Raw genomic sequence first — 12,581 nt, forward strand, 5'->3', positions numbered from 1 at the left:
GTGCCATGGGGAGGAGGAGGAGGAGGGGTGGAGAGAGAAGGCTGTTGCTTTAAACAAGAATGTGTTCATTTTAAGGGAGAGGGGGGAGGCTCTGAGCTCAATTTGTCTGCCTACTGAAACACTGCTTGAGGATTTCTCATCATTTAAAAGCACCAAGGAGGGGGAGGGAGGGGGGTGGGGTGAGAGAGGGAGGGAAAGAGAGAGGTGCAGTTGAGAGAGACAGCCTCTTAGAGCTGTGAGGCAGAAGTGATGGATTCAACCCACAGAAAAGTGACAGTCTTCTCCTAACGGGCCACAGGCAGAACACAACCTGCCCCGGACTCTCACCATTTCTCAGGAAAACTACTCAACTCCAACCATCCAACTTTAAGTTACCAATTGTCTTTTGAAAGTGGTCCAACTTTTTCCAAGTGGATTTTTTTTTTTTTTTTCTTTTTGTTGAACAATTTACTCAAAAGTTTTCAGAAGAAGTTTCTGGCAAAGTTGAGCTTCTCTGCTGAGTTAATGACGGTCTTTTAATAATAGTCTTTAAAACACAGCTATACCTCTTCACCGGTGGAGTGAACTGCAGTGACAAAGCAGTGAGTGAGGAGACGGACAGAGCACAGAAAAAGGGGAGAAGAGGACGCAGGGGTTGCAGCTCAGCTCTCACACTTGGGATGACTCTCTACCAGGAGAAGTTTCAGTCAGCTCTGGCAGGAGGGCAAGGCAACTGAGGGAGCTTCATCAATACTCTACAGTTATCTCGTAAGCATTATGTAACCTTTGACTCATTCATGTTTATCTTTCTCAGTTGGGTTATTAAACAGGGCCATTGCACATGTACAAAATAAGAGTTCATTTGCAAAAGCAGATAAGTGCCATTTTGAAAAAAATGAGCTGAGGCTTTGTAATTATTCTTTGCATAGTGTTGTTTTCAATAAAACTTTATTTTTTTTGAGATATGTCTGTTTTGTTACATCTCAAAGTCACTCAACTTTGGTTTGACTGATATCACCTTATGTAAATAAAAAATTAAAAATGAAGATTGTAGAATTTTTTTAAAACGGAGTTATCTGCTTTTGCAAATGAACTCTTCAAATATTACTTCCATTCTCTGCATTGAGAAATTAACAACATGTTTAACCAATAACCACACTAAGTACCGTAAATGATGACTTTTCTTGGTGAGATGCAGGTTGTTAGTGAGCTCAGAATCAGTCACTATGATATTTCTAACATGAGGATGAAGAGAATATTTCATCATTTTACTGAACTGACTGAAATTAGACTTCCCTCTAAAACTGCTACACTATAGTGATGATTTTGTTTGATCTTGAATTCAGCAGTCATCATGCAGCATCTGCTGTGTGACTCGCTGTCTGCTGTCACTCTACTTTCTGATGCCTAACCGGACAGATAGACCTGGTTGAGGAGGGTCAATTTAGCGCATGGGGAGACTGGAGAGCAGGCTCTCTAGGCTAAGTGTTTCCTTGCCACTGATAATACAGAGCGCTTGTCAAAACACTGGATCCTAAAGGTGTAAAATAAAGGCACATGGCCAGTGAGGAGGATGATGTGCAGCACTCGCCTTGAGTTATACCTGTTGACAGAGATTTCTTTTGTAATATCTACAAAAAAGCACCATTCACTTCTCAAAAAAGAAAAACAGATCACCTTCAGGATGTTCCCCTGGGCTCAGGAGGACAGGGAAGCAGGAGGCTGAATCCCGTCTTTGTTTCTGTTGCCAGGGTAGTGTTTGGATAAGGGGGCTTTGAGGTAGAATGCAGGAACTTATCGAAACAATTCCCGAGACCCCCTGCCTCCCTGACGGACTCAGATCACAAGTGAGGTACAGAGGAGCTCCAAGCAGCAAGAGACACAGAACCAAAAACCTACATTTCAACAAAAACTTCAACTCTGCTGCTAAATGGACAGTCCAAATAAACGCTGTCGCCTACCATCAAACTGAGCAGGTCGTTGAGATTAATCATGTTCCAAAACGTCATGTTACACACTTACAAGGATTACATGCCTGAGGAAAGAATGAGGTCACCCTCAAGGTAAAGTAATAGTGCAGATTACCATGAGCAAATTGAATTTGACTCTGATCCAACACATATTGGGTGTCATGCAGGAGACTCTGCCAGTTCTCAGCCCAGTTGCCGCTAATTTAAACTTGCAGCACAAAACCATCCCTGCTAAGTGTCCGCTTCTTTTTCCGCTACTGACAAATTAGATGCTTTGTAGTTGTGTTGTAATCTCCTGCTGTGGATGATGATGATGTGATTATGAAGCATTCACACAGAAAGTAGGACACTGAGAATGAACTGGGTCAGTAGATATACAGTGTGTCTTATAGGTGCAGCGCAGATAAGGAGTAGCGGTCCATGCGTCTAGAAGGTCTAGTTCTTTCCGTCTGCCACCGCCACTGACTCTCCATGTGTGTATGGCAGCTCACTCTAATGAGGTGACGAAGAATGCGAGGAATGCCATGCTCATGCTGAAATGAGAGGGGCTGGGGAGCGAGGCATCAGCCAGTCTGAGCGAGGCTGCCCACCTTCTAATTAATATGTGCTGAGCATGAGCAAAAAGGGCCGGAGCGCAACACCGGTCCGAGGCGTACCGACCCTCCCGCTGCACCTGCCTATCACACATGATTTAACATCCAGTGAAATCCAGAAGGCGGAGTCATGTAAAACCCAGACTTTCCTCCTAAAAACAATAAAACCAAACATTTTGGTGTGAAGCAGACTTTAGGGAAATTACCATCAGAGCGTTTGTTCACTTCACCTCCATCATTCGTCTTTAGGTTCTAAGAAAACTAGATGTAAAATACTTGAGAGTGATGTTTTAGAGCACCTCAATTTTTCCAGCTGTCATTTAAATGTGCATAACTCAACAAAGACTTGGGATGTTCTTCCTCCAATAAAAATCTATCATTGTCCAGAAAAGTTCACCGCAGCACCAACGCTGCAGATGTTGCACTTGCAGGCTGCTCCGCCTCCACCCGCTGTCTGCTCCAGAGTAAACCATCTGCATAGGAAACTGCTTCCTGCAGCAGAGTATTGTCCAAATAATACTTTTTAAAGGAGATTCATTATTTTTTGGTGCCTTTAAGAAAAAACAAAAAAGTTAACACTTCCTTTCAACCGGCAGCGTATATGACACTTAGTCACATCACTGCGGCTATTGGCCGGTCAATAGCAGCTTGTTAAAGTGAAATGATGTTGGGACAATAAGGAGCTGTGGAGGCTGTTAACAGTGAAGTCTGAGGAGGAGGAGGAGGAGGAGGAGGAGGAGGAGGAGGAGGAGGAGGAGGAGGAGGCTTTCTGTTGTTCCCTCTGGCAGACAGTGGATGGGTTAATAACAGGCTGTCTGTGCCGGGGCAGATGGGACTCTCCCCGGGTCCCTGGGAGACTGAAGCCAGCAAGTGTTGTTATTTGGAAATGTGCATTAACCCGAAAAACATTCACAGACACGCACATACTGTAACCGCATATAAGCTCACACACAAACACACATTTCATCACAAGCTGCAAACATTTTCTCCCCCAGCTTTGAAGTGTAGTGGAGCCTAGAGTAGGAGATTCCGGGCTAACGACGTCCAACATGGGACTCCTCGGCAGCGGGGGCAAATCACACAGCGTTTCACTGAGACGGAGCTCATGTTCCAGGGGGAGAAACCACAGGAGCCACTGGCCAAATACAGTCATCAGAACATTACACGGGACAGACTCTGGCCTGCTCCATTGTGTTGGTATGAGCTTACTTGTACAGTAAGATATTATTAGTGACTTAGGCACTTTAGGGTCTATTCTGTGAGACTATTTCAGCTTTAACCGATGATTCCTATCTTTTTGCCTGGTGTGTGAAATATTCGACTGTACAGTCTCTGCATCAATCAGCATTTTGCTAAGGTGACGTCATACAGCCAGGCTTTGTTAGTGGGATTAGTTCCATGAAAGATCCCTTACTGTGCTGACAGAAGCCAGCTTCATGGTAAATTTGAAACAGAAACTACGCTCTTCCTTAAGACTTTGTGAATTCAAATTTCAGCCTAGGACTTTTAGGTACCATTTTAAGAAAACACGTGAAAGAACCAGACCTTACATTCTAGATAGGTAATTTTTTTCTGGCCAGGTATACAAACAAAAAGTCAGACAGGTTGCACAGAATACATTGCAAAAAAAAAGCCCCTTTGAAATGCAAGCTTTTTCCAGTAACTAAGTGTTTACACATTCTATTCTAGACAGATAAAGCCAAAAGGGTCGAATGTGCCAAGGGTCATGTTCTTGGAGAGCGCTGCATTTCTCTTCTCCATGTCTCCAACCTAATGTGCTGGCAGCACGCCCGGATTAACAAGACAAAAACATTTCTGCTCTCTTCCCAATTGTGTGCTGAACATTATATGGTAGATTATCTGTTACACAGAGGTAAGATGCAACAAATGTGTGAATGCGTGAGGGAAGCCCTCGTAAGGTCAGCCATCCTTATGCAGCTCCTCAAACCTGAGCCAATATAGGCCTCTCTATAATGCTTTCTGATTAGTCCGGCCCCTCCTGACTCAGGGGAGGTGTTACACAGGACCCTCTGTAATCCAATATGCAGCAGCTTTCAATTAAGGTGCCCCGGGAGTTCAAGGCCTTGTTATCCTTACACAGGAGTTACATTCTCCTCAGCACTGAGTGGCATCCCCTCTACTTCTAATAACACCACAATCATCTTCAAAAACTGCATGCACTTATTTTTCTTCTAAAAAATTCTACACCATGAATTCAGCTGAACATCTCACTTCCATTGGCTCTTGAGGAAAGTTATTGGTTTTGCTACATTGTGCTGTTACGGTAGAAAGAGGATTTGGGAGAGAATTTCCGAGTAACTAATCTTATATCTAAGATTTAATCAGATTATTGTTATCTAAGACAGATAATGATACTGTTACGTAAGACCCCTAATTAGATTAAGTAAACTCTTGGTCTAACAGTCAAAACAGATAGTCAAACCTGGATGCACAAATTGTGATTAATTGCTTTTCGGTGGCTGAATGCAACACGTTTCCCTCTTTTGGTAAGGACTATGATCGGACTGATGCAACACAATCAATATTTAGAGCAGTTCCACAAACACCATCATCTGGTCGTGCCTCAAACTTTCCATAAGCAAAAAGATGTCCAGGCCTGCAGAGGGGAGCAGATAGGAGTGTTTCTTTGTGTCGGGGACAAGCAGTGGCAGTCTCCCAAAGAGAACCTGAGCCAGCACAGCAAACTAAGATAAACACACTCCCCTAACAGCAATGTAAGTGACTAAAGAGATCAGCACATCATTAGACAAAAGAAATATTTTTCTTAGGGCCAGTGAGGGGATTAGTAACTTTCAAACAGCATGTACCGCATGTATTTGATAGAGGAAAGCTGATTTACACAACCCTGGCTGTATCAAGCCCAGATGAATTCAACGAACTACACTTACAAATCCAGAGGGGAAAAGGCAGCGTGTGCTCCTGCCAGGACTGATAAGTCCAGTGCATTGACCATGCGATTATTGACTTAGGTATGACACATGAATAAATGTATTTTATGTCATGGAGTCAGAGCCACTGAGGCACTCCACAGGGCAAGTAAGCCATTTCCTTTCAGATCTAATCTTTTTCGGTAGCCCATATTTCAGGGAGCTGTAATGACCTCCAGGCCTGCTTAGGTTGAGATGTACATGCATAGGACATCTGTGCCTGCCCATTCTTGGCAGGCAATGAGGTGCAGGACCAACTATCTTGATAGACAGCCTTCTGGTCTCAATCAGCATGGCTGTGAAGGACACCATTGATGTTCGTCAAAATGCACACAGTCCAATCCTGAGAGGTTTGAATTATCGGAAGGAGAGGAAGCGTATACTGAATGCTCAAGAGGTCTTCTGCTTCCCAAATACAAAAGTGAATCAGTCAGCAGTCTGACCATTGGTCAGGCATCAGTTATCAGATTCTTTCTCCCTACAATACAATCATGTTCTGCTTTTTCTTACTCATTCCCCTCAGGTTTTGGTGCGTTGGATTCACACTCATGGAGACCCCTCCAATGGTCCTGCTGGGGCTCCTCCTTGTTTATGGACTAGCCTGTGGTGTCCAGCAGACTCAGGGGAGTCCATCAGACAGCAGTCGTGGCAAGGACAGGACCCAACCATTCGAGAGCAGTGAAGATGGTTTAGAGAGAGAGTTTCTCTATGCAGGAAGGAGCAAGCGTGCTGCGGCTGACCAGCAGCAGGACAAATGCTCCTACACTTTCATTGTGCCTCAACAAAAAGTGACTGGAGCCATCTGTGTCAACTCCAAGGAGCCGGAGGCCATGCTGGAGAACCGGGTCAACAAACAGGAGTTAGAGCTGCTAAATGTGGAGCTACAGAAACAAAAGAGGCAGATCGAGACCCTGCAGCAATTGGTAGAGGTGGACGGAGGTATTGTCAATGAGGTCAAGCTTCTGAGGAAGGAGAGCCGAAACATGAACTCCAGAGTTACTCAGCTTTACATGCAGCTGCTCCACGAGATCATCAGGAAGAGAGACAATGCGCTAGAACTGGCTCAGATGGAGAACAAAATCCTGAACCAAACCTCTGAGATGCAACAGCTCACCAGTCGTTACAAAGATCTGGAGCACAAGTACCAGCACTTGGCTTCTTTGGCGACTAACCAATCAACTCTCATTGCCCTGTTGGAAGAACAGTGCCAGAGTCGTCCCCCCCCAAGACACGCGCCCGTCCCCCACCCACGGTCTCAGCCTCAGCCTCAGCCCCAGCCCCAGCCTCAGCCTCATCCTCAGCCTCATCCTCAGCCACCCCCTCCATCACCACCGCTTCACAAGCCCTACCAGCCACCTGCCCTTCCACGAATCAACAATCCAATCAGCAACGAGATCCAGAGCGACCAGAAGTCCCTACCGCCGTTACTTCCAACAATGCCCACTGGGACACACAGCCCCTCCACCACGGACAAACCCTCTGGTGAGCCTAACAAAGTCTGATATGTGCTTTTATTTTTATGCATTGGTACCAACTGCACCAGTTGCCATCACAGTGGTCACAAACAAAGAACTGAGTGTCTGAGCTAACTATAGTGAACCTATTAATCATTAATCACAAGACAACACCAAGCACCCATTCTTCTAGTCATAGCCAATTTAAATAAGTCCCACGTATTCCCAAAGCAAAGGGCTCTCAGTGGGGAACAGAAATCCTGTTGTCCACTGCCTTTTGAGATGCATATCATCTAATTGCCACGATTCAACCCACATAAAAACACAAAGCATATTAGCAGGGTAAATACATGTGCCTAAATGGATGGCTGGATCCAAGCCCATGTGCCTCTTGAACACATGGTAGTGGATGATAAAGCTTTATAATTGACGTGAAGGGTGTTTTGTGGTATCAGTTGCAGTGAATAGTCTTTTGCTTTCCCCTTTCATTAGAAAGGCTTAACCCAAGTTTTAAAATGGTGGAAAAAAAGAACAGGCTATTCCCAACATGACTACTGTAGAGCTTTTTCCATTGACATGTTGTGCTACTGCCTGCCATTTCCACTAGGCTGCAAGTGAACGGTAGTCTTTGTATGGGATATTTGAAAGGAGGCAAGTAATTTCCTGCCCACAGCCATGCAACTAACACCCCAAAAAAGTTACATAAACCCTTAACACGAACAGAGACGCTCCACACAATGCAGGGATAGATGGAGGAAGAGAGAGACCTGAAAGGGCAATAGACGGAAACAGAGGGATGGAGTCTATGAAAAAGGGGAGGGGGGAGAGCAGGAACAGAACGAGATACCGGGAGTCGGTGATGTCATTTGTTCCACCAGGCAAGAATCAGTCATATGTTCCACCAAGCAGCAGACTTTATCAGGCAGAACAGAGCGGGGCAGGGCAGGGCAGGGCAGCTCTCTGGATTGTATCTGTTCAACAGAGACATTCCTGGGAGCAAATGGAAGGCAGAAAATTGGCCAAAAGACAGGTATCAACCACAGTGATTTCATAAATCAAAAAACAACCTTGTTATCGAGACCACTGGCTGGTCATGGTCGGCTCTATGCCAGCTGAGCAGAACCTCATGACAGACGTAGAACAAATGAGGAGCTTTGTGCCTTCACTAATAGACCTTCACAGTCTTAATATGTCTATGTCAAACTGTCAGTGCACCCTTTGCCTCACCTCTAACCCTTTGTGTGACCCCCTATTCTCTTTTTTATTTGTTTCCATCGCATTTAAACACTGTGCAATTCTGGCCAGTTGGCAAACCACACAAGTGTGAAATCTTGAGAACTTAAACACTTTCACAGCCAATTGAAGCAGGGGAGCCAGTTGCCCCATTAGTGCTTTTTTTCCATATCTAGTGGGTTTGGAATTTGGGGTAAAATCATAATGGCACACAGGCAAATGAGGTTTCACTGATTTGCACCATGAAATCCAGCAAAACAACCCTGACCTTGCACAAAATCTTTTAGCATGACTTATAACAACACATACAAAGTCCAACATGCAATGCATATTGCAGGGTTGATGCTGCATGGTTTTCATTAACATTACTGTGTTGAGTTTTTGTTAATTTCTTTTTTCAGCTGTAAAAACACTTAACTTGCTGTGGAGCCTATCCCGTTACTTCGCACAACTCACTAATATTGGAAACAACATTCACCAGATTTACTGGCAGAGGAGTGCAGCGTCTGACAGAGATTTACAAGCTGTTCTTAAATTTAGTCCCGGAAATCCGCTCATCAAAACTTGATGTGAAGCGCTGAATATTATGTGTCTATAATATAAAATATTTTTTTAAAAAGCAAAGTGAAAATAAGTGAAAGTAACCATGGACTGTAAAGCATCACAGATGATCGAAAGTTTTCGCTCCTGTTTCATCATTCAGTAGTCAGGATTCCCTTTGCCCTCATGCCAGTGTTTCTTTTGGCTGCACAGCCGGCAGCCATTTCCCTTATGAGACGAGCAGCCAAAGTCAATTCTACTGGTAAAATGAAAGGCTCTGCTGAAAAATGGGATTCCCTATGACAAAGCATAACAACTCTTTGTCACTATGACTTTTTCCTCTGTTCCCCTTTAACTTTGAGATACTATTGCAAATGACCGGATTTTACATGTCATGTTGTCTTCTCTCTGTTAAGGTCCATTTAAGGATTGCCTGCAGGCTCTGGAAGATGGCCATACTGCTAGCGGCATGTACCTGGTGAAGCCAGAGAATGCCAACCGGCTCATGCAGGTGTGGTGCGACCAGAGACATGACCCAGGTGGCTGGACTGTGATCCAGAGGAGGGTGGACGGCTCTGTCAACTTTTTCAGGAACTGGGAGACATACAAGGTGCGACAACCTCACACCAAATCAAGGAGCTCATAGTTTAGTTTGGCTGATGTAGGTTGGCTCGACACTAACCAGATGTGAACCTGTGACGAATAGGTAATTGTTAAGCTTTCAAAGTGTCTGATGTGGTGCCTGCCTCAGTCACTGCCACAGCTTTATGAGTCATTAATCCCCACAACATCAGTTGGTCCGCAAATTACTTAACTGAAACAAAAACCTGGCAATATTGGACTTAAATGTCACCTTAGTTGGTTGTGTTATAATGTTTCTTTCGGCAAACTGCCAGAGAAGGTATCTGATACACTGCAAAAACTCTAAATCTTACCAAGAATATTTGTCTTATTTCTAGTCAAAATGTCATTTCTAGTCCAAGCAAATCTAAATAAGACTCATCACATAAAAAGTAGCTTGTTTTTAGACACTTTTTTTTTTTTTTTTTTTTTTTTTACTTCTTTCAAACATACTATATTCACTTGAAATAAGTAGAAAAATCTGATAGTCCAGCAAGTTTTTCTTACTAGCACATTTCAATTGAAAAATAGTTTGAAACAAGTGAAAATTATCTAAAAACAAGTTAATTTTTAGGTGATGAGTCTTATTGTAACTGGAAAGAGATTAGTTTTGACTAGAAATTAGACAGTTTGACAAGAAATAAGACAAATATTCATGGAAAGATTTTGAGTTTTTGCAGTGTAAAGAGGGCTGCGGCGAACACGATTTTTACAAAGGGAATCTAATTTTCTCTTTCTTATCTTCCGTAAGGGAACCCCCTCTCATGGGGGAAAGTTAATGAGTAAACATGTGTTTCCAGGCCAGCAATTCACAAGGGTCATGATTAAATCTTAGCCAAGAGCAACAATGGCGATATTTCCATGACTTTTACAAAAACCTTTAAACCACATGAGATCTGAAATTGCATTTGTAAACCCATCAGAAGGGGTGTTTCCGTGATTCAAAGCATGTGTAGGGTAAGGGATACCACAAAACAACTAAGAGTATGACCAGAGCCAGAACAAAGCCGTAAGACAGCATCCATGTATGTTGGATTACATGCTATATGCACTCTATCCTGCTGTGTTTTCAATAACAGAATAATAGTGGAAATCTGGAGACCCGATGCAGACTATAAACCTGACTCAGAGGGTCCATTTATAATAATGTTCCTTGACAATAAACAACCTCATAGAAGAACTAAACTCATAATTATCTCCAGAGCATGGGCAACGACCCTGAATCATCCCCCCCAGACGTCCAAACTAACTGTTCAAAGCTTTTCAAAGAGCATTCACAAAGGATTTCTTAATCGTACTGATAATGTTTTTCTTATCACTGCACCTCACAGCAAGGTTTTGGCAATATTGACGGCGAGTACTGGCTGGGTCTGGAGAACATCTATTGGCTGACTAACCAGGGGAACTACAAGCTGCTGGTCACGCTGGAGGACTGGTCTGGCAGGAAGGTGTTTGCAGAATATGCCAGCTTCAGAGTGGAGCCTGAAGCCGATTTCTACAAGCTGAGGGTGGGCCGGTACCATGGTAATGCTGGAGACTCGCTTACCTGGCATAACGGCAAACAGTTCACAACACTGGACAGAGACCATGACGCATATACAGGTAAAAACTTCAGTGACACAACATTTTTAACTGGGTAAATCTCAACATTTTAGAGGGATAGTTCAAGATTATGGCAAATTGGCCCATTTCCATAATCCCTATAGTTTTAGCAGTAGGATTGTTACCTTTAATTGTCGGTGCAAGCTATTTTTATAACTACGGAGCAGAGCCATGAGCTGCTCAGAGCTACGCTACGGAGGCTCATGGGATTTCTTAGTTTCCCTCATTAAACTCATCAAATACACAATCCAACAACTCCAAAACACTCTAAAACAACTCTGTCTCATAACGTCCCGTTATTATCTCATAGCATGGTGAATGTGCAGATCACAACTTGTCCACCAGAGCGTTTTGGAGTTGTTGGATTGTGTATTTGATGAGTTTGATGAGGGAAACCAAGAAATCCCATGAGCCTCCGTAGCGTAGCTCTGAGCAGCTTGCGGCTCTGCTCCGCCGTTCTAAAAATAGCTTGCACCGACAAATAAAGGTAACAAACCTGCCAAGACTATAGAGATTATGGCAATGGGACAATTTGCCAAAAATGTTGAACTATCCCTTTAAAACCAACAGTTCAAACAACGTCAATGCAAACAGCCTGACAGGTTTATTTGTTTTCCCAATCCCTCTCTAGGCAACTGTGCCCATTATCAGAAGGGAGGCTGGTGGTACAACTCTTGTGCACATTCAAATCTGAATGGAGTTTGGTACAGGGGTGGACACTACCGGAGCCGCTACCAAGACGGAGTGTACTGGGCTGAATTCAGAGGAGGAGCATACTCCCTAAAGAAAGTGGTCATGATGATCCGTCCAAACCCAAACACCTTCCACTAAGCACCCAAGGAACACATACTGTACTGTATCTCTCACTAAAAACATTACAGCTCCTAACATCCACACAATTTTTTTTTTTTTTATCTCTTTTTGTTTCACCAAACAGGATGACAAAGACAAAGATGATGTTGAAAGTGCAATATCAAAATATCAGGCTGATCATGTCAGATACCTCCTGACAACTTAATAAATTGGTGCACTGTTATTTAGCTGTCCATACCATTTGCCTTTTACATATTATGACATGTGCTCATGATCTCAGGAGTTGTTTTGAATACACTGTCTATCGTACAACACAACCTGCCTAACTGACAGTGCTCTCATTTGATCTGAGTGAGAAATACAATGTGAACCTAAATTGACACAAGAAGACCAGATTATGATAATTCAGCTAAGTAGCTCTGATAGGAAGATTACAATATATATTAGGTACGTATGTAAAGGTTTTTTTTTTTTTTTTTGCAGTATGAAAGCAAATGAGGTTGACACAGGAAATGTATCCAGTGACTTTTAATTTCATTCTACAAACATTCTTCAAATGTATAATTCATAATTTATAGGGACAGTAACATTTATTGTATAACACAGGGTTGATATGCAGGCCAGTTTTGTCAATTGCAACAAAGATTTACTGTAAAAAAAAAAAGAAAAAGAAAAAAAAAAGATCATTTCCTTTTTAATCCAACTAAAACTCTTCATACCAATGACTGTTTATGTAACACTTAATTAGTTAAAGAACAATAATCAACTATCAAAATTTGACGAGGTACATTCTCTTCAATTTCTGCTTTTTTTTAAAATACTTGTTTT

General features: G+C 43.0%; 1 protein-coding gene across 1 annotated transcript; it reads left to right on the top strand.

Annotated features, from left to right (window-relative positions):
* Window positions 1–284: 284 nt before the first annotated feature.
* Window positions 285–12,467, top strand: angptl2b (angiopoietin-like 2b). The gene is made up of 5 exons (XM_083978654.1): window positions 285–747; window positions 6,014–6,972; window positions 9,134–9,327; window positions 10,670–10,940; window positions 11,572–12,467. Exons 2-5 carry the CDS (start codon window positions 6,039–6,041, stop codon window positions 11,769–11,771), a joined length of 1,599 nt encoding a protein of 532 aa, XP_083834780.1. The 5' UTR covers window positions 285–747; window positions 6,014–6,038; the 3' UTR covers window positions 11,772–12,467.
* Window positions 12,468–12,581: the final 114 nt, after the last annotated feature.

This window comes from Trachurus trachurus, assembly GCF_905171665.1.
Source record: "Trachurus trachurus genome assembly, chromosome: 9".
NCBI classification, from domain to species: domain Eukaryota; kingdom Metazoa; phylum Chordata; class Actinopteri; order Carangiformes; family Carangidae; genus Trachurus; species Trachurus trachurus.